General features: G+C 39.5%; 1 protein-coding gene across 4 annotated transcripts in view; it reads right to left on the bottom strand.

The window, feature by feature from the left end:
* Window positions 1–20,561, bottom strand: part of LOC126281367 (myelin expression factor 2) — a 69,855-nt gene that overhangs the window by 10,388 nt on the left and 38,906 nt on the right. For 2 of the 4 annotated variants that reach the window (XM_049980282.1, XM_049980281.1), the window contains exons 7-8: window positions 14,315–14,398; window positions 618–662 (exon numbers count right to left, since the gene is read on the bottom strand). In XM_049980282.1, coding sequence (XP_049836239.1) covers window positions 618–662; window positions 14,315–14,398 — 129 coding nt within the window. The remainder of the gene's footprint in view (window positions 1–617; window positions 663–14,314; window positions 14,399–20,561) is intronic. The other 2 variants (XM_049980284.1, XM_049980283.1) reach the window with 1 other exon arrangement.

The raw sequence follows: 20,561 nt of genomic DNA, 5'->3' as shown, positions 1-20,561 counted from the left end.
AGCAAAAATAACAAGATTGAAAATTCGAAGAACTTTTGAGAAGAACAAATTAATCCTTTCCAGAAGAACATAAAGAGAAAATTGTCTTGGTAATGAGCAAATGACAAAAACCTGGTAATTATTTCACCATAAACTATACTGTACAAAATTTGAAGATACCAAAACACTTAGAATCAGAAAGTTAGGTTTATGAACAGAGATCAATGTAAATATGAAACCTGTAAGTTTCTTCCGTAACTAAGCTTTTGGCCAAAGAGGCCTCTTCCCAAATTACCCACATGCAACTCACTTGCGCACCCCCCCCCCCCCCCCCCCCACACACACACACACACACACACACACACACACACAGATGTGTTCCAAATACTGAACGTGTCTTCTTGGTAACACCTGGTAGAATTTTAACTTTCACCAAGTTCAACAGCAAATCCTAGGCATGTATCATACTTCAACAAAGTAATAAAACCAATGAAATTCACTTTTTACATATTTCCAAGGGAAAAAAACGTTGACATTACAGGCAAATTTCATTCCACGTTATTATACTGGTACACATCTAAGATTTGCATGTCTTGCTAAATTTAGTTTCTTCCGGTAAAGTTAAGAAAAATAGTTACCCAAAGATGCTGGACCAACAACATTAGACAGTGCTGATGCTGCTCCTGTAAAAAAAAAGTTATTCTGAAGTACATATTTCGCAATCACCAAAATACAGTAAAAGAACAATGTCTACAGACATTTTTTCCTCCAATAGGGTTTCAGGTCATTTGCTAACAAAGTGATCTGTAATCAGAAATCTGGAGATTTTCAGGCTGTATCACAAATGCACACAACTTAACCCCAGCAACATATTGCCACTCTCTGTCCATGAACACAATAAGCATTAATTTGTAGTCTCGTGTAAAACCACAAATGGGTGTCAATTTAAATAAAGCATACAGAATGAATAACAAATTTATATTTGGAACTTGTGTCATTTGAGTAACACCATAGGTAACTACAGTTACACAGAAAAAAATAATCCCTTTTTTTGGGATTTGTGCTTTGACATTTTCTGCCAGCATATTGTACTGAGAAGTGTTATCACACCAACAGTTTGATATTGGCTACAACCAACTAATCTGCACTGAATAAGGAAAAGTAGTTTATAGCACCACAATGAAACTTAGTACAGCTGAGGCTAAAACAAACTCATCCGCACTGAATAAGGAAATAGCATCCACAATTAAACTTTGTCCAGCAGAATCCTCCACCCCCACCCCTTTCATCCAAGTCTCACCTATCCAATGTATGCAGAACTCAGGTTGTCATCCCAGCAAAGCACTTAAATGCCGAACAGGGAAATAATACTCCTATTCTTCAGTAACTGATACTGACCCACAGCCAGAATTTTTAAATGAATTCAACACACACTGGGTTACAACATTCCACATGCATCATTTGTAGAATATTTTCACTGTCCTTTCCCAAAGATAATGAACTCCATGCAAAACCTGATCTGTATTTAGAGTTCACAGGCCGAATTATACCCAAGTCTACAGGCTGTAGGTGGTGTGTTCATTTAGAAAGAAGAAACATACGTTTCTGACATATCACCACCTTTTCATGTGTAGAAGATATGTCAACAATAACAATTATCTCTTCTTACTGAATCCATCTCCACATTTCAACTAACAAACTTCTTATTTCAGCAGACAGCGAGGTACTGCTAACAAAATTTTAGGTCCACAGTAGCATTTTTTATATCCCGCAATACGTCGATTTTAGTGTGTTACTAGTGATGCCACTAATAATAAAAAATTATTCTCCTTGGCATCCTGTTCTGGAAAGGAAGTAAAGAAGACCCCAGTCCCACCAGCATCAAAAATGTTTCTAGGCTCATAATAGTTTTGTCATCAACTGTGTCAAAATTTTAACATTAAATTCTTTTCGTGTCTAATGCCTTACTTTCTCTATATAAATTTTGGTGGGAGAAGTAAAATCTTTCTTTTTCCAAGCAGTCTTCTCAGCCACTATGCACTTTAATCTTCTATCCCAATCTCAGGAAATTTTTGAAACCTTTGTCAATAAATTTTCACCTACAGGAATGTATCCATTTCTCATTTCATAATATCATTTTATTAGGAAGAGGGCGGTCTGCAATTCTGTATGGCACCTACCGTCTCAGTTTAGCTCCAGAGCCAATCGATGTAAAATCTTATCTAAGCTTCAACTGTACTATTATAAGGGAGAACTGCAAATTTCATCTATCGGCTGCTCCCTCGGGCAACTGCACAGTTTTCAGTATCCTTGTCGCCTGTCATCTTAACATAATGACGTCAGAAAGCAGCCATCTACAATGTATTAACATCATAAATTTTCTGGGGGTCTGACATGACTGATGATTGTGTAGTGAACAAAAATGAACCTCACTTCCTCTGCACAAAAAATTAATGAAACAACTGCAACTCTTTTCTGCCTCCCATTGTTACAGTAACGAACCATGCACAGAAAGCCACAAATGAGAGTAACTTGGGAAGGGGCCATTACTAAATGCAGTCTCAACACCCTCAATTCAGGTAACTTAAGGATTTAGAAGTGAATGGGCAATTAAACTTTAAAGAACGAAGCTGAAACTTTTTCCATTTAAAATGCCTCAGAGATACTAGTTTCAGCATTCAGGAATGTCCCCTTAATTTTTCAGTACCAGGGCGTATACGCGGACAAAGAAAAAATTCCCCGATATCTCCCGGATTTCCCGGTTAAAAATACATTTTCTCCTGGGTGAAAACTTACTTTTTCCCTGTTACCTGACAGTAAATTTCCTATCGAATCTGTTTAACCCATCCATCCTTAGAATGGTTACGGTTTTATAATCAGGCGTAGAATTTCCGGCACTTTAGAAAACGAAACACAGGGGGGAAAACGTTTCGGAAAGATCTTTGATATGCAGTAACATGTACACTGCATATTTTTGTATTAAGAAAGTATAAATTCTAATTCCACCAAACAGCGCACGTTACTTTCCGAAGCATTGAAATCGAGTTTGCGATCCGCTTTTGTAAGCCAGTCATAGCTCATGTCACGTGATTTTCACCAACCTATGATTCGAGGTATTGAGAGCTTATGACACGTGATGAAGTCGGTCAACAGCAACATCACATAAGTAGTGAGAACACACAAACAGAAAAGTTAATGTCTTAAATTAATATACACAGTGTTGCTACAAGAAAAGTGAAGCTGTCACTTATAATATTGGTCTATAAGATTAATACGCTGGAAGAGAAGCTAAGCTTTCACATATAATGTTGGTCTTTTATGCGCGTATTACAATTTAAGATATGTCACACAAATGTGCCATTAAAATTTTTAATAACGACATAAATGTCTGTTCTGGGCTCAAAATTTATCTAAATGGCTCGTCATCAAAGACGATTTTTAAAAGAGAGTCAACCTTCTTTGATTTAAGAAATTCAACGTACATTCTCTTACGTAGTTCAACTTGCGTAAAAGGAAATTTTCTTTAATAGTAACACTTTTCAAACCACCATTCTGAATATTTCCCCGCGACCTGTTAGGTGCGTTTCTGCAGTTGCCAGAGAGCGCCAGATGACAGGCGTCACCGCACTTGCGCAGCAATGATGTCGTAGGGAGCCGTGTGTTCATACGTTAAAACATTAAAAGATCTTACATTAGGTCATAAAAGAAACAAGACATTCGAACCTGCTGCTTACACAGCCAACAGCCACGTTTCTGCAGCCTGAAGTGGGAGAAGGTACTACTCAACTGCAAATGCGCATGATTCCACTTGTAACTGCTAAAACGAATCTAATGTAAAAAGTTGTGACTCACACTCATCAGAGGCAATTTGTTGTTATGAATCATTGCATATTCTTCCTAAAGCCTTTGACAAGTTTTGCTGTTGGCAGACACTTGCATGAGCACTTTTGTTTTGTTGCTGTATATGGTGCATTTACTTTGCAGTTTAAGTTTTATTTTCGTTTTTTCACTCGTTCATGTTTTATTGCTGAAGTATTATTCTGCAGTAGCGGGATACAGTAATATTCTTTGTTAAGAGTATCGGTTCTTACCAGTCAAAATTACAAAAATTTAACTGAAAACCGTGAAAAATTCCCAGAATTCTAAAATATTCCCGGGTTTTACCCGGATTGTATACACCCTGAGTACATACCACACAAAGGAGGAAGAGCCAAATCGTATCCTTTACTTTGTGAGCAAGTTTAGCATTCCAACTGTCTAAAAAAATCTGTTATCTTTCTTTCTTTCTTTCTTTCTTTCTTTCTTTCGCTGCCCATAACCTAACTTCCACAATGTACAATCAAATCAACTTGTTCACTCTACAATTATTTTTGGTTGTGTCAGATCAGGTAACCTACATGTGAAAATCTGTGTCCAAAAATATGAACTAAAAACAACCTATTGGCAATAACAACTGATTATGAATTACTGACTACTTTATCAGCAATTTGATGTAACTATCAGAAATTAAGAGTAGAGGAAACTTTCAAACATGTCTGGAAATCACCATTTCAGTTTGCAAACAATTGACTGACTTTCTTAAAGCAAGGCCCATTAAACCACACTCTCGTAAAATAATTCTGGCAATTTCACTGGAACAAATATACCCATTAAAAGTGGGAATTCTTTACAGACAGGATTGCTAATATCGGATTTTACAGGATCAGTAAATATCAATATCCTTCATGTTCTCAAATTAAGCTTTCCCGAGCAAATTACAAATACTAGAATTTTGTCAGCCAATTGCACATGTTAAGACTGTTTTGAACCAACTGCATCTGGTTCATTTTGCACAAGCTAGATCATGCATGTTGGCCCAGATCACAAATTTTCTTAGAGTCAACACTTAATGCACATGAACATAAAACAACCATCAGTACTATTCACACAAGGCCTCCAAATTATCCAGATACAAATGTAAAGGAGGAAAATTATGTATTTCACAAATTTGAGCTTACACGTGTGGAGATGCACAATTTTCTGTTCTTAAATTTATTTTAAGGCCTACAGTGAACAGATTCATATGAACAGGAATTCTACAACTGTTTTCTAAAGCTGTCTTCAAACAAAATGGAAACAACAGATGATTATGGCTCATAAACAATTTTAGGGGCTTTCAAAAAGGGACACTCATGTAACAGTTGCTTAAACCTTTATTACTAAAGAAGGAAGACAAGTGTAAGACATCCTCAAAGAACAAATCAATGTTAAAACCTGGTCGACATAGAATTTTAAAAATAATATATTTCCTCCCAGACAAAGTGTTTCAGCAGATCTGAACAATTAGAATCAAGTTTTGATTATCTGCATCAAGTTAAAATTAATCAAGTGTCCTTACACAAAGACTGATTACAGTATGTTGTTTGCAGAGTTCATCCTGTGATGCAAAAAGCTATCAGGCATCACACTGTTTAATGTTCGACAGCATGTGTCGACAACGTGGCACGTACCTTACTTGTTCACTACTGTTAACTCTGCACACCATGAAATTCTTGGGTATGAAAACATTTTAACACTCCACAATCGTGTTCAATGTTCCATCTAAGGATAGCTCCAGAGTATCAAAAACCTTGCAATTTTGCACAGTACCTTAGTCCATCGGACACACTACAGATCTCTGTGTGTGTTTGCCAGCAGATGAGAGTGCAGCAATGAATGAACTAAGATGATTATCTGAGCAACCCAAGGCCATATTGAAGTGGTACGAGAAGTACAAAAACATGGAGGCGTTGCAAGGACAATTGCATGATGATTATGCAACTCAGCCACCAACATGTTCAACAACACAGTAGTCAGGATAAATCAGAAGCCAATAGTACTGTTCAGCATGTGCTTAAGGGAAGGTGTGACCAACCAAAAACCTCAACCAGTCCAGCTTCTAGCACTGCTGCATTGCAACATTTTACTACGTCACCTAAAAATATCCATGAAACAGGGTGCATGTGCAAGTGGGATGAGCCAATCCAGTGTAAGACGAATTCTGAAGACTCGATGTGAAAAATATACATTCCAAGATAACTGCACTCTATGAATGAGAATGAGCCACATTGCAGCATGTAGTACATCGAGTGGTTTGAGGGCGTGTTTCACGAGCAGGAACAGTTTGCAGAGATGGTTATTTGGTCGGACGAGGCACGATTCAGACTGAACAGTAATGTAAACCAAAAATACACTCCTGGAAATGGAAAAAAGAACACATTGACACCGGTGTGTCAGACCCACCACACTTGCTTCGGACACTGCGAGAGGGCTGTACAAGCAATGATCACACGCACGGCACAGCGGACACCAAGAACGGCGGTGTTGGCCGTCGAATGGCGCTAGCTGCGCAGTATTTGTGCACCACCGCCGTCAGTGTCAGCCAGTTTGCCGTGGCATAAGGAGCTCCATCGCAGTCTTTAACACTGGTAGCATGCCGCGACAGCGTGGACGTGAACCGTATGTGCAGTTGACAGACTTTGAGCGAGGGCGTATAGTGGACATGCAGGAGGCCGGGTGGATGTACCGCCGAATTGCTCAACACGTGGGGCGTGAGGTCTCCACAGTACATCAATGTCGCCAGTGGTCGGCGGAAGGTGCACGTGCCCGTCGACCTGGGACCTGACCGCAGCAAGGCACGGATGCACGCCAAGACCGTAGGATCCTACGCAGTGCCGTAGGGGACCGCACCGCCACTTCCCAGCAAATTAGGGACACTGTTGCTCCTGGGGTATTGGCGAGGACCATTCGCAACCGTCTCCATGAAGCTGGGCTACGGTCCCGCACACCGTTAGGCCGTCTTCCGCTCACGCCCCAACATTGTGCAGCCCGCCTCCAGGGGTGTCGCGACAGGCGTGAATGGAGGGACGAATGGAGACGTGTCGTCTTCAGCGATGAGAGTCACTTCTGCCTTGGTGCCAATGATGGTCGTATGCGTGTTTGGCGCCGTGCAGCTGAGCGCCACAATCAGGACTGCATACAACCGAGGCACACAGGGCCAACACCCGGCATCATGGTGTGGGGAGCAATCTCCTACACTGGCCGTACACCTCTGGTGATCGTCGAGGGGACACTGAATAGTGCACGGTACATCCAAACCGTCATCGAACCCATTGTTCCACCATTCCTAGACCGGCAAGGGAACTTGCTGTTCCAACAGGACAATGCACGTCTCCATGTAACCCGTGCCACCCAACGTGCTCTAGAAGGTGTAAGTCAACTACCCTGGCCAACAAGATCTCCGGATCTGTACCCCACTGAGCATGTTTGGGACTGGATGAAGCTGCGTCTCACGCGGTCTGCACGTCCAGCACTAACGCTGGTCCAACTGAGGCGCCAGGTGGAAATGGCATGGCAAGCCGTTCCACAGGACTACATCCAGCATCTCTACGATCGTCTCCATGGGAGAATAGCAGCCTGCATTGCTGCGAAAGGTGGATATACATTGTACTAGTGCCGAAATTGTGCATGCTCTGTTGCCTGTGTCTACGTGCCTGTGGTTCTGTCAGTGTAATCATGTGATGTATCTGACCCCGGGAATGTGTCAAAGTTTCCCCTTCCTGGACAATGAATTCAGTGTTCTTATTTCAATATCCAGGAGTGTAGTTATGGTAACATGCACAAACATGTTAATCTACTGAATAGTAATGTGGGGTGCTGTCTGTCATTACACAGTTTGATTGAAGCATTCTTCTTTGAATGTACCATAACTTGTGAGGTATCTTCATATGCTGCAAACATGAACTTTACCTGCAATGCGAAAGGTGTTTGGAAATGAAAGTTTTTTTTTAACAACAAAACAGTGTTCTGTCTCACTCCCATGTCAGATCATCCTTTGATGAGAATCACCCTGAGAAAGGGCAGATTGAAGAATAGCTGCCGAGTACCCACCAGGGTCCCCAACGTCTCTACTTCTGCCTGTGGGGGCCCCGAAAAAAAAGTTTACCAACAGAATTCGTCTACACTGAATGAGCTATGAGAAACTATCGAGCCATCGTATGATCGTATCACATCGGAAACAATGGCAGCTGGTCAATAGTTCGGTGGCACTAACATCATTTGGCTGCTTATGAGTGTCATTTTGAACACACAAAATAACCCTCCTTCCTTCTCCCCGTACCTGGTACGGCATTAATGAACTGACAGCTGACAACAAAGCAAGTGCCTTTGCTAAATGCACATCTTCTCCTGCACAGCCTCTCCTGTGCTCGTGACCGAATCAGTTTGAGACTACTTCAAAACCACGGCTTTGTTGGATAACTTAATTGTGGCACAAACCCTGCACAAAGTGGCTACTCAAATTTGGGGAAAAAAATTCCCTGAGAATTTCAGGTATGGGTAGCAACATGATAGAAGTTCCAGATGGATTAATGAAGTGCAGGGGGGGGGGGGGGGGGGGACTCACAATAACGACTTTTCTTTCTGCCCAACTGATATTTTCTAGCCACAAGCTCTAGTTTCACTGCAGTTTTTAAACATTGATAATTTATATGCAATAATACTAATAGAATTCTCTCTTAAATACTTAAGTATTTCAAAATTTGTGACACACAAAATGCAATAAAATTAAATTCTAATGCTAGGTTCAAAAAAGAATTCACAAACTATGAAATCTGTTGAATTAATTGAGATTTAGCAGCTTTTTCAAGCTACAATGTAATTCCCTGAAAATTTCAAGATTTTCCAAAAGAATCACCACCAAGCCACAAAGCTGTGGGACCAAGCTGTCAAGACACTGCAAGCAGTTGGTGGTTCCATAATGGTATGAGCTGTGTGTACAAGGAATAGACAGGATCCTCTAGTCCACCTGAACTGATCATTGATTGGAAATTTCTATGTTCAGCTACTTCGGGATCATTTGCATTTGCTGCCATTCATGAACTTCATGATCCCAAACAATAGCATTTTCAAGGGCAACAATGCAGATCTCCAAGTCACATAGCTCAGTAGAAGATTCACTACCGATTGCAGGAAGCTGGTCAATCATTAAAGGAACTACAGTATATAGTACAAGCCACATTTCCACACTTCAAAACAAATCCATAAATGTGCTAAGTGCAACAATGAATTATTTCATAACTGGGGCTGTTGTACCATTCTGCCTTGAACTAGAAGTCTAGTTAATAGTTTATTTCCCCACTGAATGTCATATTCTGTATTACCAGATTCAGGTCCCTCCTTACACTCTCTCATGTATGTATGTTCAGATGAGAAGGCAACACTTAGAATTTTCATTTTTTAAATATTTTTGGTGCTCAAAATTGGTAGCACACATTACTGAAAATCACTGATATTACTATGTGTGCTGAAATGTATTTTCATGTTCAGACATGCACTTACACATTAGTTCCTATTTGAAAAGTAGGATAATACAGTTCAATAACAATTGGCAATATTTTTTTTAGGGTGGGCATGAAGTACCCCCCCCCCCCCCCCCTTAGGTAATGGGTTGTTACGGAAAATGGCATTCACATTTATAACGTTAGATATTTTTTATGTAAGACAACAGAGGGTCATCAACCTGAAACACCAGACTCCAGAGGCACTAATGAGAGCCAATAGTACAGTGAAGATATTACAGGTTGAGATAGAAAAATATTCCGAGAACTACACATAAAATTAAGAAACAGAAAATTACATGTTCAATGTTTTCTAAAATGCTATCTGAGGATACGTACACTGATCCCCTACTCCATACCCTGGGGACAACCTCAGCATCAAATAGGAACATCCTATTTTTAATGTAGATTCAGATTCAAAGGGAAAAATACATAACTTCTGTATGTAACACTTTTGTTGTTCTCTGATAGATGGTACTGTAAGTGACAATGCATTTGAGTTCCAAAATGGTGGTATCTACAGAAAAATGTATTGCATAAAAATAAGAAAAACAGATGTGTTCCGTTTTATTGTGAAAGAGGCTTGTTTGAGGTGTCCTCTAGAATCTCACCAACAGGCTGCTCATTTGTACGAATTATTTCACAGTAACTACCCATTTCAATGCACTCATTTACCCACACATGGAATTATTCAACACAAGTGAAAAGTGTTTCCAATGTAATCTGAACCACATTATCATGCATTGTTGCACTTCATTATAAATTCCATTCTTCAAGTAACCCCACAAACTTAAGTCAGGCAGGCAAGAAAGATATTGCAATCTTGCAAGCCAAGACATTGGACTGCATTCTCCAGTCCACTGACAATTGTGCAAGTGCTTTAATACTTCCCATGCTGCTACATATTGTGTGTGGACAACGATCAAGTGGAAACCATATTGTCTGTTACAAATCCAAGTAAAGGTCTCCAAACAATACAGGAAGATCGTGTAAGAATTTCTGAGCACTTACTGTGAAATAATTCTAACAAGCAAGCTCCCATTAGTGAGAGGCAACACCTCAATTTTTTTCTTCAAAATTACTGAACACTGCTTTTTTTTATCCAATGCATTTTCCACAAGATTATACTGTTCTGGAATTAAATGGTGTTACTCATGAATTACAGCACCACCTGCAGCATAGCAAAGGAAGTGTCACCAAAGTTTCGTACTTTTTACTCCATAATTCCCAATCCACAATGAAAATGCAATGTTCTTATTCAAGATTTCAGGGTTGGAGACTATGCTGGTCATGTGCCCCTTATATCTTTCGGTTACAATGGAGGCAGCAGCACTGGCACACAGTTACATAAACTGAAAATATTTAGCATATGCAGATTGCAGCAGTAATGCAAGTATAAAGAATGCAAGTATAGCAATGTTTGGGGAAATGCCAACTGACCATACAATAACAACCAGATCCTTCAACAAATCTTTCTGTAGAACCATAGTAAGTAGTGAGCAATGACATACAGAACCACAATACCACTTAAATGACTGACTAGTTTACTGATCTGTTAGCAGACCAAGATACTGGAGCCATGGTATACAGAGCTGCAGCCTCAACTGGAGGACAATCTGCATAGGTGTTGCAAAGACCATAGCATTTAAAGTAGCTCTGACACCTCTACCAGCCCATGCAGCTACTCTAAGATTGTTGTAGAATGCCATGAAACTCCTCTAAGGCTAGTGAAAATCATCAGGTTTTACCTGCTGTGGGTACTTTGTCACTTAATGAGAAACTGATACACCACCCAAAACAGGGCAGGGGGGGGGGGGAGATTCAATAGTTTATTAAGCTCACACAATACATAGGTAAATGAAACTATTGAATTGCTTTCATCACTGCCTCACAATCTCAGCCTGTGATAGGTTGATTTTGCTAAGGTTTTGGTTGAAATTAGTCTCCATTCTTACTGCAGCACCTCCCCACAAGTGTATGTTTACCCATTGTGGACATGGTACATAGGCTGGTCAAATATTTAACAATGAAATTCACCCAACAGCCATGCAATTGTGATGTGATTTTGTTCACCACCAGTTTCGGCAATTCATAATTGCATCTTCTGGCCCCTATGCACCTCAAACGTAATTGACATTGGCTTACTGGAGCCATGCAGAAACATATGGCCCCAGTATGCCAAGGTCCTATATGTGAGATGCATATGTAGCCCGAAGGTCACATAATGAACTGCCGCAACTGGCAGCAGAAACAAAGTAACACCTGAACAGCACGGCCCTTAGGTAAATTTCATTTTTGAGTTCCAGAATTGTGTCCCTCTCATGATTCCCATTTTCAGATCATCCAGTCCAATTCATCCTCAGAACCTTGATTGGGTTACTATCGGGGACAGGGGAGGCCATTCCACATTTTCCAAAACTTTCTGAAGCTCTACAGAAGTGACAGCTCTGACAAGTTGGCTGTCATGTTTCGTGCTGTTTTTCTGCAAGCAGAACCCTTTTCCAGTCAGACACAAACCAGATGCCTGAGTGTATTGTTGAAGAATGGCACAATACCCTTTTGGTTCATTTTTCCGTCTACTTTCACCGACTATTCCTTCCAAAAGACCCTACACCACCAGAACCCCTCCCCCCCCCCCCCCCCCAAATGTTTCACAGTTGAAACTACACACAGAGGATTCAAGTATTCATGCGATAAAAGGCAGACAACACTGTGCAACAATGGCTTCTCTGCTGCTTCATAATCCTGGAAGATTTTCTTCTGCCAGGTGCTGTCTCACTGTTGAATCATTCACAGGTGTATCTCTAGTTGTGTTGAATTAAACAGTCTATTCATGGTCACTAACAAATACTTCTTAATACTTTTCCTGACTTGCCGTTTTCCCATGTGCTCGAGTGAAGATTATCTTCATGCTGGAAATCTTCAATTTCTTTTATATTTGTGTGACACTGGTGGGTGCAAAACAATGTACTTTACCTGTTAATCATAAGCAATCTGGCACTTTGGGGTTACTTTTGCTGTGTGTCCTACATTCATACAAACAAAACTTAACTGAACTGAACTGAGAACAACATACCTGTTCTAACCAGTAACTCACGTAGATCATTCACCTCTCGTTACATTGCAATATGTGGTCTCCAAATTTGTGGAAGGTAGTGTGTATGTTACATTTTTCAATGTGGCACATCTTGTAGACATTATTAACAGTATGTTGTACTAAAACTTGCAGTGAGATCCATGTATGATGCTATCTCTATAGAAAATAAATACAGATAATATTTAAGCATGTCCTCATGTGTTGTGGCTTTTCTGTCACTATATGTTATGTCCACTATTGTCATGGGACACCTACTGCTTGATTGGTATCACTAAACTGTTTACAATACGAGGTCTGTTCAAAATATTTCAGAACTTCGCCTACAAGATTTTTTACTGTTTACTTATTGTGCATGGTCTCCTTCAAAAAAATTTTCCTCAAAAACTGACTGCTCCCAACACCTTCTCCACTTCTGGAAGCAGACTTGGTATGCCTCTTGCTGGATTGTGCAAAGAGCCGTTTGCCAATTTTTTTTGATCTCGTCTACCATTGTAAATCTTGGTCCTTTAAACAGTTTCCAACTTTGGAAATAAAAAGTCTGTAGAACCAGCTCTTGAGAGTATGGAGGATGACACAGCACAGCGATTTTGTTTTTAATGCAATAGTCACACACCAACAGAGATGAATGTGCGAGTCCATTATCATGATGCAAAAGCCACGAATTGTCTCCCCATTTCAGGAAGTTTCCTTCCCTCATTTTCTCTCAGGTCTCAACAGGGACCAATACGACCATCAATTAAGTTGATCCCTGTTACAAGAATTCATGATGAACTAATCCTTCAAAGTCAAATAAAACAGCCAGCATGGCTTTAAAATTTGACCTGACCTGACCAGCTTTTTTTGTCTCGGAGAACCTTTCCGAGCCTTTGTGAAGACAACCTTGGTCAAAACATAACCAAAACAGCCATGTCTTGTCACCAGTTATGATTCTCTGAAGGAACATCTCATTCTCATTTGTGCAATCTGGAAGCTATTCACACATTGTGAGGCAAAGATCTTTCTGGCAACACGATACATTCCAAGATGCTATGTAAGCATTAAATGACATGGTCCAGCTGAAATGTTACATTCTTTTGCAATCCCTGACAGTCAGCCTTGAACTGACGTGCACATTTTTGTGCAAGTTCCTGACATGAGCATTGTCAATAGGCATCAAAGGCGTCCATAACAAGGGTCTGCTTTTAGCTTCTGTCTGGCAATTTTTAAACCGTGTGAACCACTCTTAACAGTACAGCTGTATCACTCGGCACTGTAGGCTTGCTGCATCATTTGGTGTGTGTCTGTTGAGGTTTTCCTGAGTTTCACACAAAATGTGACACATACTCATTGCTCCTCTAACTCTCTTCTCTAAATTCACACTGTGCAACAACATTCTACTCAATAACAGACATATAACGAACTTTTGCCAGTTAAACATTAAACAGGGATGTGTTGAGGGACATCTACACCATTTCACTCTAACACACCATTGGAGCAAAATTACAAATGTTCCCGAGTTTTTAGATCTCATAGGGACTTGCAGCAGAACTACAATGCCACTGTAATGGATAGCATCAATGGAAACACACACACACACACACACACACACACGTTGTGTAGTGTTCTTTTTGTACCTACTAGCATCTATTTGAGTTGTCATCCTACTCCTGTCACCACCACTCAAAATTTAAATATAATTTTCACATTTCAATTTGCACTATCGTCTTAAGGAATCAGTTTGCTTATCGTTTGGAAAATTAACAAAACAATTTTCATTGCAAACACTGCAAAATTATAGACAAGCAGCACCATTCTGATAAATGGTTTGTACCCGACCCTAAGCTCAATTATCAGCCAGCACATCATTCAACAGTATGTTTTGCAAATGACACTGGGAACTTACCTATTCCAGTTCCCAATCCTGCTGCACCTCCTGCAACAGCTCCAACCAGACCACCAACATGGTCACTTACACTTGGTAAATTTCCTGGAAATTCAATCAATAATGATATCTTCAAACTTTTGTAAAAGTATCACAAGCTGTGTTTATCAATATTACATAGACATATTGTGTTTAGGGGATATGGAGAAAGGAATTTCAAATTCGTCTGCAGCGGGAATAGCTTTTGATGTTCCTAAAGGCAGAACTGAAGCCCCAGACATTTTCATCTCTACAACTTTAAGTTATGTTCTACCAGGAAATGAGCCTTTGTGATACAAGAGTTGTGGAATGCAGTTTTAGGCCAGGTATCTAATACATGTCCAGCTTCCACCAATGTTTCCAAATAGAAGAGTTATAGACGTTCAGTCCGACTATCACCTGTAGGGTCTGCCAGACAGTATTGTCTGCACTCTCAGTGATAAACACCACACACTCTAAGGAGGAAACTGTCTTTCACAGGCTTCGTGAGATGGTGTACTTTAGCTGGTAATGTCTCTTCAGGAGCCAACTAATCTCTTTTACAATCAGACTAGCACACTGCACTTCACAGAGACAGAATATAATTTTGTTTTCATGTTCTGTAGTCACCCAAATTGGCAAAACAATTTACACGACATGGAAACAAAAATGCTAAAAATTTAACATTTGTTTGTAGAAGGATGTTAGGAAATTGGGGTGGAGGGGAGGGGGGAGGGAAGAGGAATGATTGCTGAAGATGCTTTATGTTAAAAGTAAAAAGCATCTGGTGTGAAGATGATTTATTAGTGAAAATAGTTAGGATATATCTCAGTACTGCAAAAGAGGACCCAGAAAAGGCCAAGGAAGGTTCCAATAATCCCCACATCCCAACTCCAAGAATTGACCAGCAGCTAGTAGCACCAAGGGGACACTTTACATACTAGACTGAAGAGGCTGTAACAAGAACTGTAATATCTACAGTTTTACCTCCCCCTCCTAACACATGTCTGCTCCCTCCATACGTGACTCAAAACAATTTTCTTTGTAACAAGAATTCTACATCAACACCCATACTGTGCAAAACAAAAATACTGGTAAATGCATGGCAGGCAGCACTTCCCACTGTACATTCTACACCTGTAGATGAATGACCATTCAAGTTGACTTGCGGCATCCTCACTAGAAAAAACTCAATTCAGTCACAAATTTCCTTGATTCTCCAATCACTTTAGGTAGTAAGTGCAGATGTGGTACTAACTTGAGCACCTTTCAGATATTGAAAAATACTGTACCTGACTGCATTGGTACATGGGTTTCAGGACATCACCTGAAAAAACTGCAAGTCAGATTTCACCAAATCTGATGTTTCTAGAAACCATGCTGGTTGGCATGGGCGATATACTTTATTACATCTGGGATCACAATATGTTTGAAGTTGATATAAGAAATTGATGATAAAGATATTGCACGCACGTTTTGTAGTTCACTTCTGGAAGTTAAGTGTGACCACTGCTACATACTATGGTAGAAAGAGGGCTAACCCAGACTAAAATCTGTTACAGACTGATGGGCATTCAATCAGGTGCTGAAGCTTTGTTGATTTTAGCAATTTCAGCTGTTCGTGAACACCAACACTAATACCTGTGTCACTTCTCTTGGCATTGCTGGAAGTATTATGCAGGACAATACTACTGTCTAACTCTGCATTTCGTTATCACTCCAAAGTGGAAGATAAATATGCATTATGAATTCTATATTATGTAAAGTAATATAAAACAGTAATCTACATCTACATAAATACTCCACAAGCCACAAAATGGTGTGTGGCAAAGGTACCCTGTACCTCTATTTCCTTACATGTTCCATTTGCAGAGTGTGGGAAAAAAAAAACCAACTGTCTACATCCATCTGTACGAGGTCTAATATCTCTTACCTTCGTGGTCCTTACATAAAATGTACATTGGTGGCTGTACAATCACACTCAGAAGTCTATTCTCAAAATTTTCTCTATAGGGTTCATGAAAAAAATGTCACCTTCCCTCCAGCAATTCCCATTTAATTTCCCAACGCATCTCTAACACGTGTGTTGTTCGAATCTACCAGTAACAAATCTAACAGTCAACCTCAGGGTTGCTATGTTGTCTTCCTTTAATCCAACCTGGCTCAGATTTCAAACACAGTAAGATACTCAACTATGAGGTCTCCTTTACAGATGACCCACATTTCTCACAAATTAACCCACAAACTAAAGTTTACTATTTACCTTCCCTGCTACTATCCTTATATGCTCATTCCATTTCATATTACTCTGCAACATAAAAAACCCAGACACTTAATCTACCTTACACTGTCAAGCAGCACACTTATTTTATTTGAAAATCAGGAATTTTTTTCCTAATTTATCTGCACATTTTTCTACATGAAAGGCTAGCTGCCATTCATCAAACCAACTACAAATTTTGTCTACATCAAATTGTATCCTTCCACAGTCAACACCACCTTCCCATACACCACAGCTTCATCAGTAGAGATAGGTTTTCACGAACTGAAGGGTCCAAAGGAACTGTTCACCAAGCTGAACGGAAGGAGCGAGGAACGAATTCTAAGAACAGTCTTTCATAGTTCAATTTGGTTGTGGCTTTCTACTTATAGTTCCCAGGAACGGGAAACAGTCTGCCTCGTTCCATCAACATTGGCCGGTCTCATTCCAGCATCGGTCCCGTTCCCGTCTGCCTCTGTCTCAGTCTTTCCTCAGCCGGACTCTTCCTTCGCGTAGCCACTCATCGCAGTTCCACTGCTGGCTGCTCATAGTTAGTTCAGTATCAAGCTCTTCGTTTCATTCGCTGTCCACACCCATTCTGGATGATTCAAACCTTTTTTGAACTCTGGACTTCGGTTCTTTTCATATTCTACTCAGTGTCCACAACCGGTAATGACAATGTCCTTTATAATTGTGTAAATTACATAAAAATTACATGATATGTAATACACACATCTTTTCAGATAACAGAAGAACATGTCAGCTTGCTTCACTATTTCAATGAACAGCAGAAGACATACTTATAAAAAGGCAAGTTTTTCTTTTATTCCACATGCAAAGGAAGCCAGCACGGCAGACATGAGTGTCATTATGTCTTTTTTTATCCAAGATAAGATAGCATATTCATTGTTATGGAAGGCAGACCGACTTACCAAATGAAGCCTGCACCCCATAATCTAGTGTCTGATGTCATTTTGTAAAGAAAATACAGTAACTTCTACAATACTATTTCAGCAGTACAGGCTGGCACACGAAAAATCAGCCCTGAGTACTTGACTTCTCAATGTCACCAACCAATAGTCATCTATTGTTTCGAAGTAGTTGGTTGAATTACCTGATATTTCTTTACTGCCTAATTATTACATGTAGTGGTCAACAAATCATGTATAATTGGCAAGCAGTCTACTCGGGGCCAGTTTATCAAGTTTCAACAAAATTATCAATTTATTTTCACAAGAATTCTTATTGCTTTTAATTTTCTTCAGAGAAACATCATGAGTGGCAAGTTGTCAGTAATACTTAAGTCCCATTGCTGCCACGTTTAAATATGCTTCTCCTGCCAAAACACAGCACAGTTTGTAAATATTTATGTCACTAAGATCCTAATGCAGTTGAAATTGCAGCATCATTTAAGACACGTCAGAAGTTCATGAAATTACCCATCATTACCATAAAAAGTTAAACTTCCTCATGTCTGTTGTTCCAAACCCATAGTAACTCATTTCAACAGCTGTTGATTTAATTGAAAAATCTGTGGTCACTTTAATATAACAGTAGGAAGTTCCACAAACTAATCAGATGACGAAATACTCTCCTCATTGTATACTAACATTTGCCAAAATCTTATTACAATGTCTGAAACCGTTTACAAGATAGGAGGAATTTTGTGAATATTTTAACTTTTTCACTAATACACGAGTTCAGGACGAAGTGCGTTATATATGATCCATTTTTTCAAGCCTGGTAATAGGGATATTCTTCAAAAATTGAAGACAAATTCAATATATTAGCTACATTTGGTATACAGCACTGAACATAATTTCAAAGAAACATCTATTTCACTGCAAACCTTACGAAAGTCTTGCAGTAATTTACTTAATCCTAAAATATCACAATAAATATGATAATTAACCAAATTACAAGCTATTCATCATTAAGTTGATGAGCAAAGCTGTAAGATATGCAAATTATTATACTGAGTAGTTTCTTTACGATCAACTGAGAAAGATGACAGTTTGGCCGACCCATGCGCCCTGCCTTTCACGGTGTCAAGCCACCAGCTAGCTTCCACACCAAATCATAACAATGTAAGAGGTTCAGCTTGCAAGGTGGCCATCACCCCCACTTGCTTGCCAGCAGCCATGCGCATCATGTAGCAAACTTGCACAGAATCTTACTGTGTGAGATGGGCTTTACCATCACAACTGTGCAGCCTACCTAATTAACACAATAGTCAACTTTTCGACCTTGGTCAAGGCAACAAGCCACAACATTGGTCATTTGCATATTCACGCAATGTGGAAAATTCTTTGAGAAAGAATCGGTCTCCTCCACATTTTCTGATCTGCATTACCTCTTTAAAAATAAAGTGAAAAGCTTCAGTTTGATAAATACAATTTGAGCCACATATCTGCTTTCCCACTGGTTTTCTTTAACAATCAATTCTCCCCACTTTTGAAGCCCCCTTAATCCTTGCCAGTAATCTATATTCTCACTTTTGTGTTGAACTTCTTTTATTGTATGGAATTTCTCTTCCACTGTTGCTTCGATTCATTCTTCAAGAAACATTTCAATATTAGAAAATTCAACAGATCACATTTCCCTTAAAATTCCCTTAAAGTTTTTTGAGCACAAAGACTATACATCATTTGTCTATGACCATTAGAAGTGGACTCAAGTAAGGTAAACTTTCTTAAATTGTTACCTCCTGTCCACTTAAAGGCACTGTAACTGCTCCACTTAAACATTCTACAAAAGGGGATGCACTTTCCTCAGTAATCAACACTTAAGTCATTTGTTTCCCAATGCATTATGTACCAGAAAGTAGTTAGAGGGTATAAGTTTTTGTTTTTCCATTCGCTATTTTGCCCAATTTGTTGCAAAGAAGACTTTCTTAGAAAAACAATCTGTATACAGTTACCTCCACTCTAGCACAACCAATCTCACTCAGAAAAACAGTCTTTATATTAGGCGATGATTAGTTTGTGGGGCGTCAACTGCGCAGTTATCAGTGCCCATACTAAGTCCCTACATTGACAAACCAATCTCGTCACATTCATCAACGATGGAATGATGAGGACAACACTTAACACTAACAGTCCCCAGGCACAGAAAACCCCCAACCCAGGCAGGAATCGAACCTGGGACCCCGTGATCCAGAGGCAGCAATGCTAGCCACTACACCACGAGCCACAGACAATTTACATTAGGACAAAAACATTACAAAATTCAATTTTTTTACTGATCCATAATCAAATTGATATTTTTGAAGATTAAAAATACCACTTAGCTACAATTTCAAACTGACTGACTACATTCTGTCAGGAAAGAAGATACACATATCTGCAGTTTGAGAATAAACTTCAGGACATTAATGTTAAGGTACATTCTATTACAACTAGGAACCTGAAAAAAACTTGCATTTCAATCAATGGAAATACAGATGCAAATGCAGTCTCATAATGCAGAAATGGTGTTACCTAACAGACCCTATTTCATAATACGTTTTATCCAGATGACCATTAAATCAGTTTAAATAGCCTTATTTTCTTCTACAAATATTGCATATGTAACCAATTTTACAACTACTAATATCGGGCATCTGGCGAACTCAAATTTGGAAAGAACACACGCGAGAACATGCTTGCAAAATGAAAGTGCACAAATGTAACAATGCAACAATGCATCAGTGCACTATGTTCAAGTGCCACGCAAATTGTTGACGGTAGAATAGCCTCCAAGATATACACCATGTAACAAATCTGCAACAGGACCTAGCATTAACAAAGGAATGCTTATGTTTGAAAGCTGGTACAATAGTCAGATTTCAACCAACTTGCTTTTAAATGTAGTTTCCAGTAGCAGTTTAACTGTAGTTGCATCAAATAACAGTAGAGGTTGAGTCTAGTTACCCTGTTTACGGCTCTACCAACTTGCATGGTAGCTGTTACTGAATGTTGTGTTGTGCTTTGAACTATCCGGAGAGACCAA

The sequence above is a fragment of the Schistocerca gregaria genome, chromosome 7 (assembly GCF_023897955.1).
Source record: "Schistocerca gregaria isolate iqSchGreg1 chromosome 7, iqSchGreg1.2, whole genome shotgun sequence".
Classification (NCBI taxonomy): Eukaryota; Metazoa; Arthropoda; class Insecta; order Orthoptera; family Acrididae; genus Schistocerca; species Schistocerca gregaria.
This window is presented reverse-complemented; position numbering and strand designations above follow the sequence as displayed.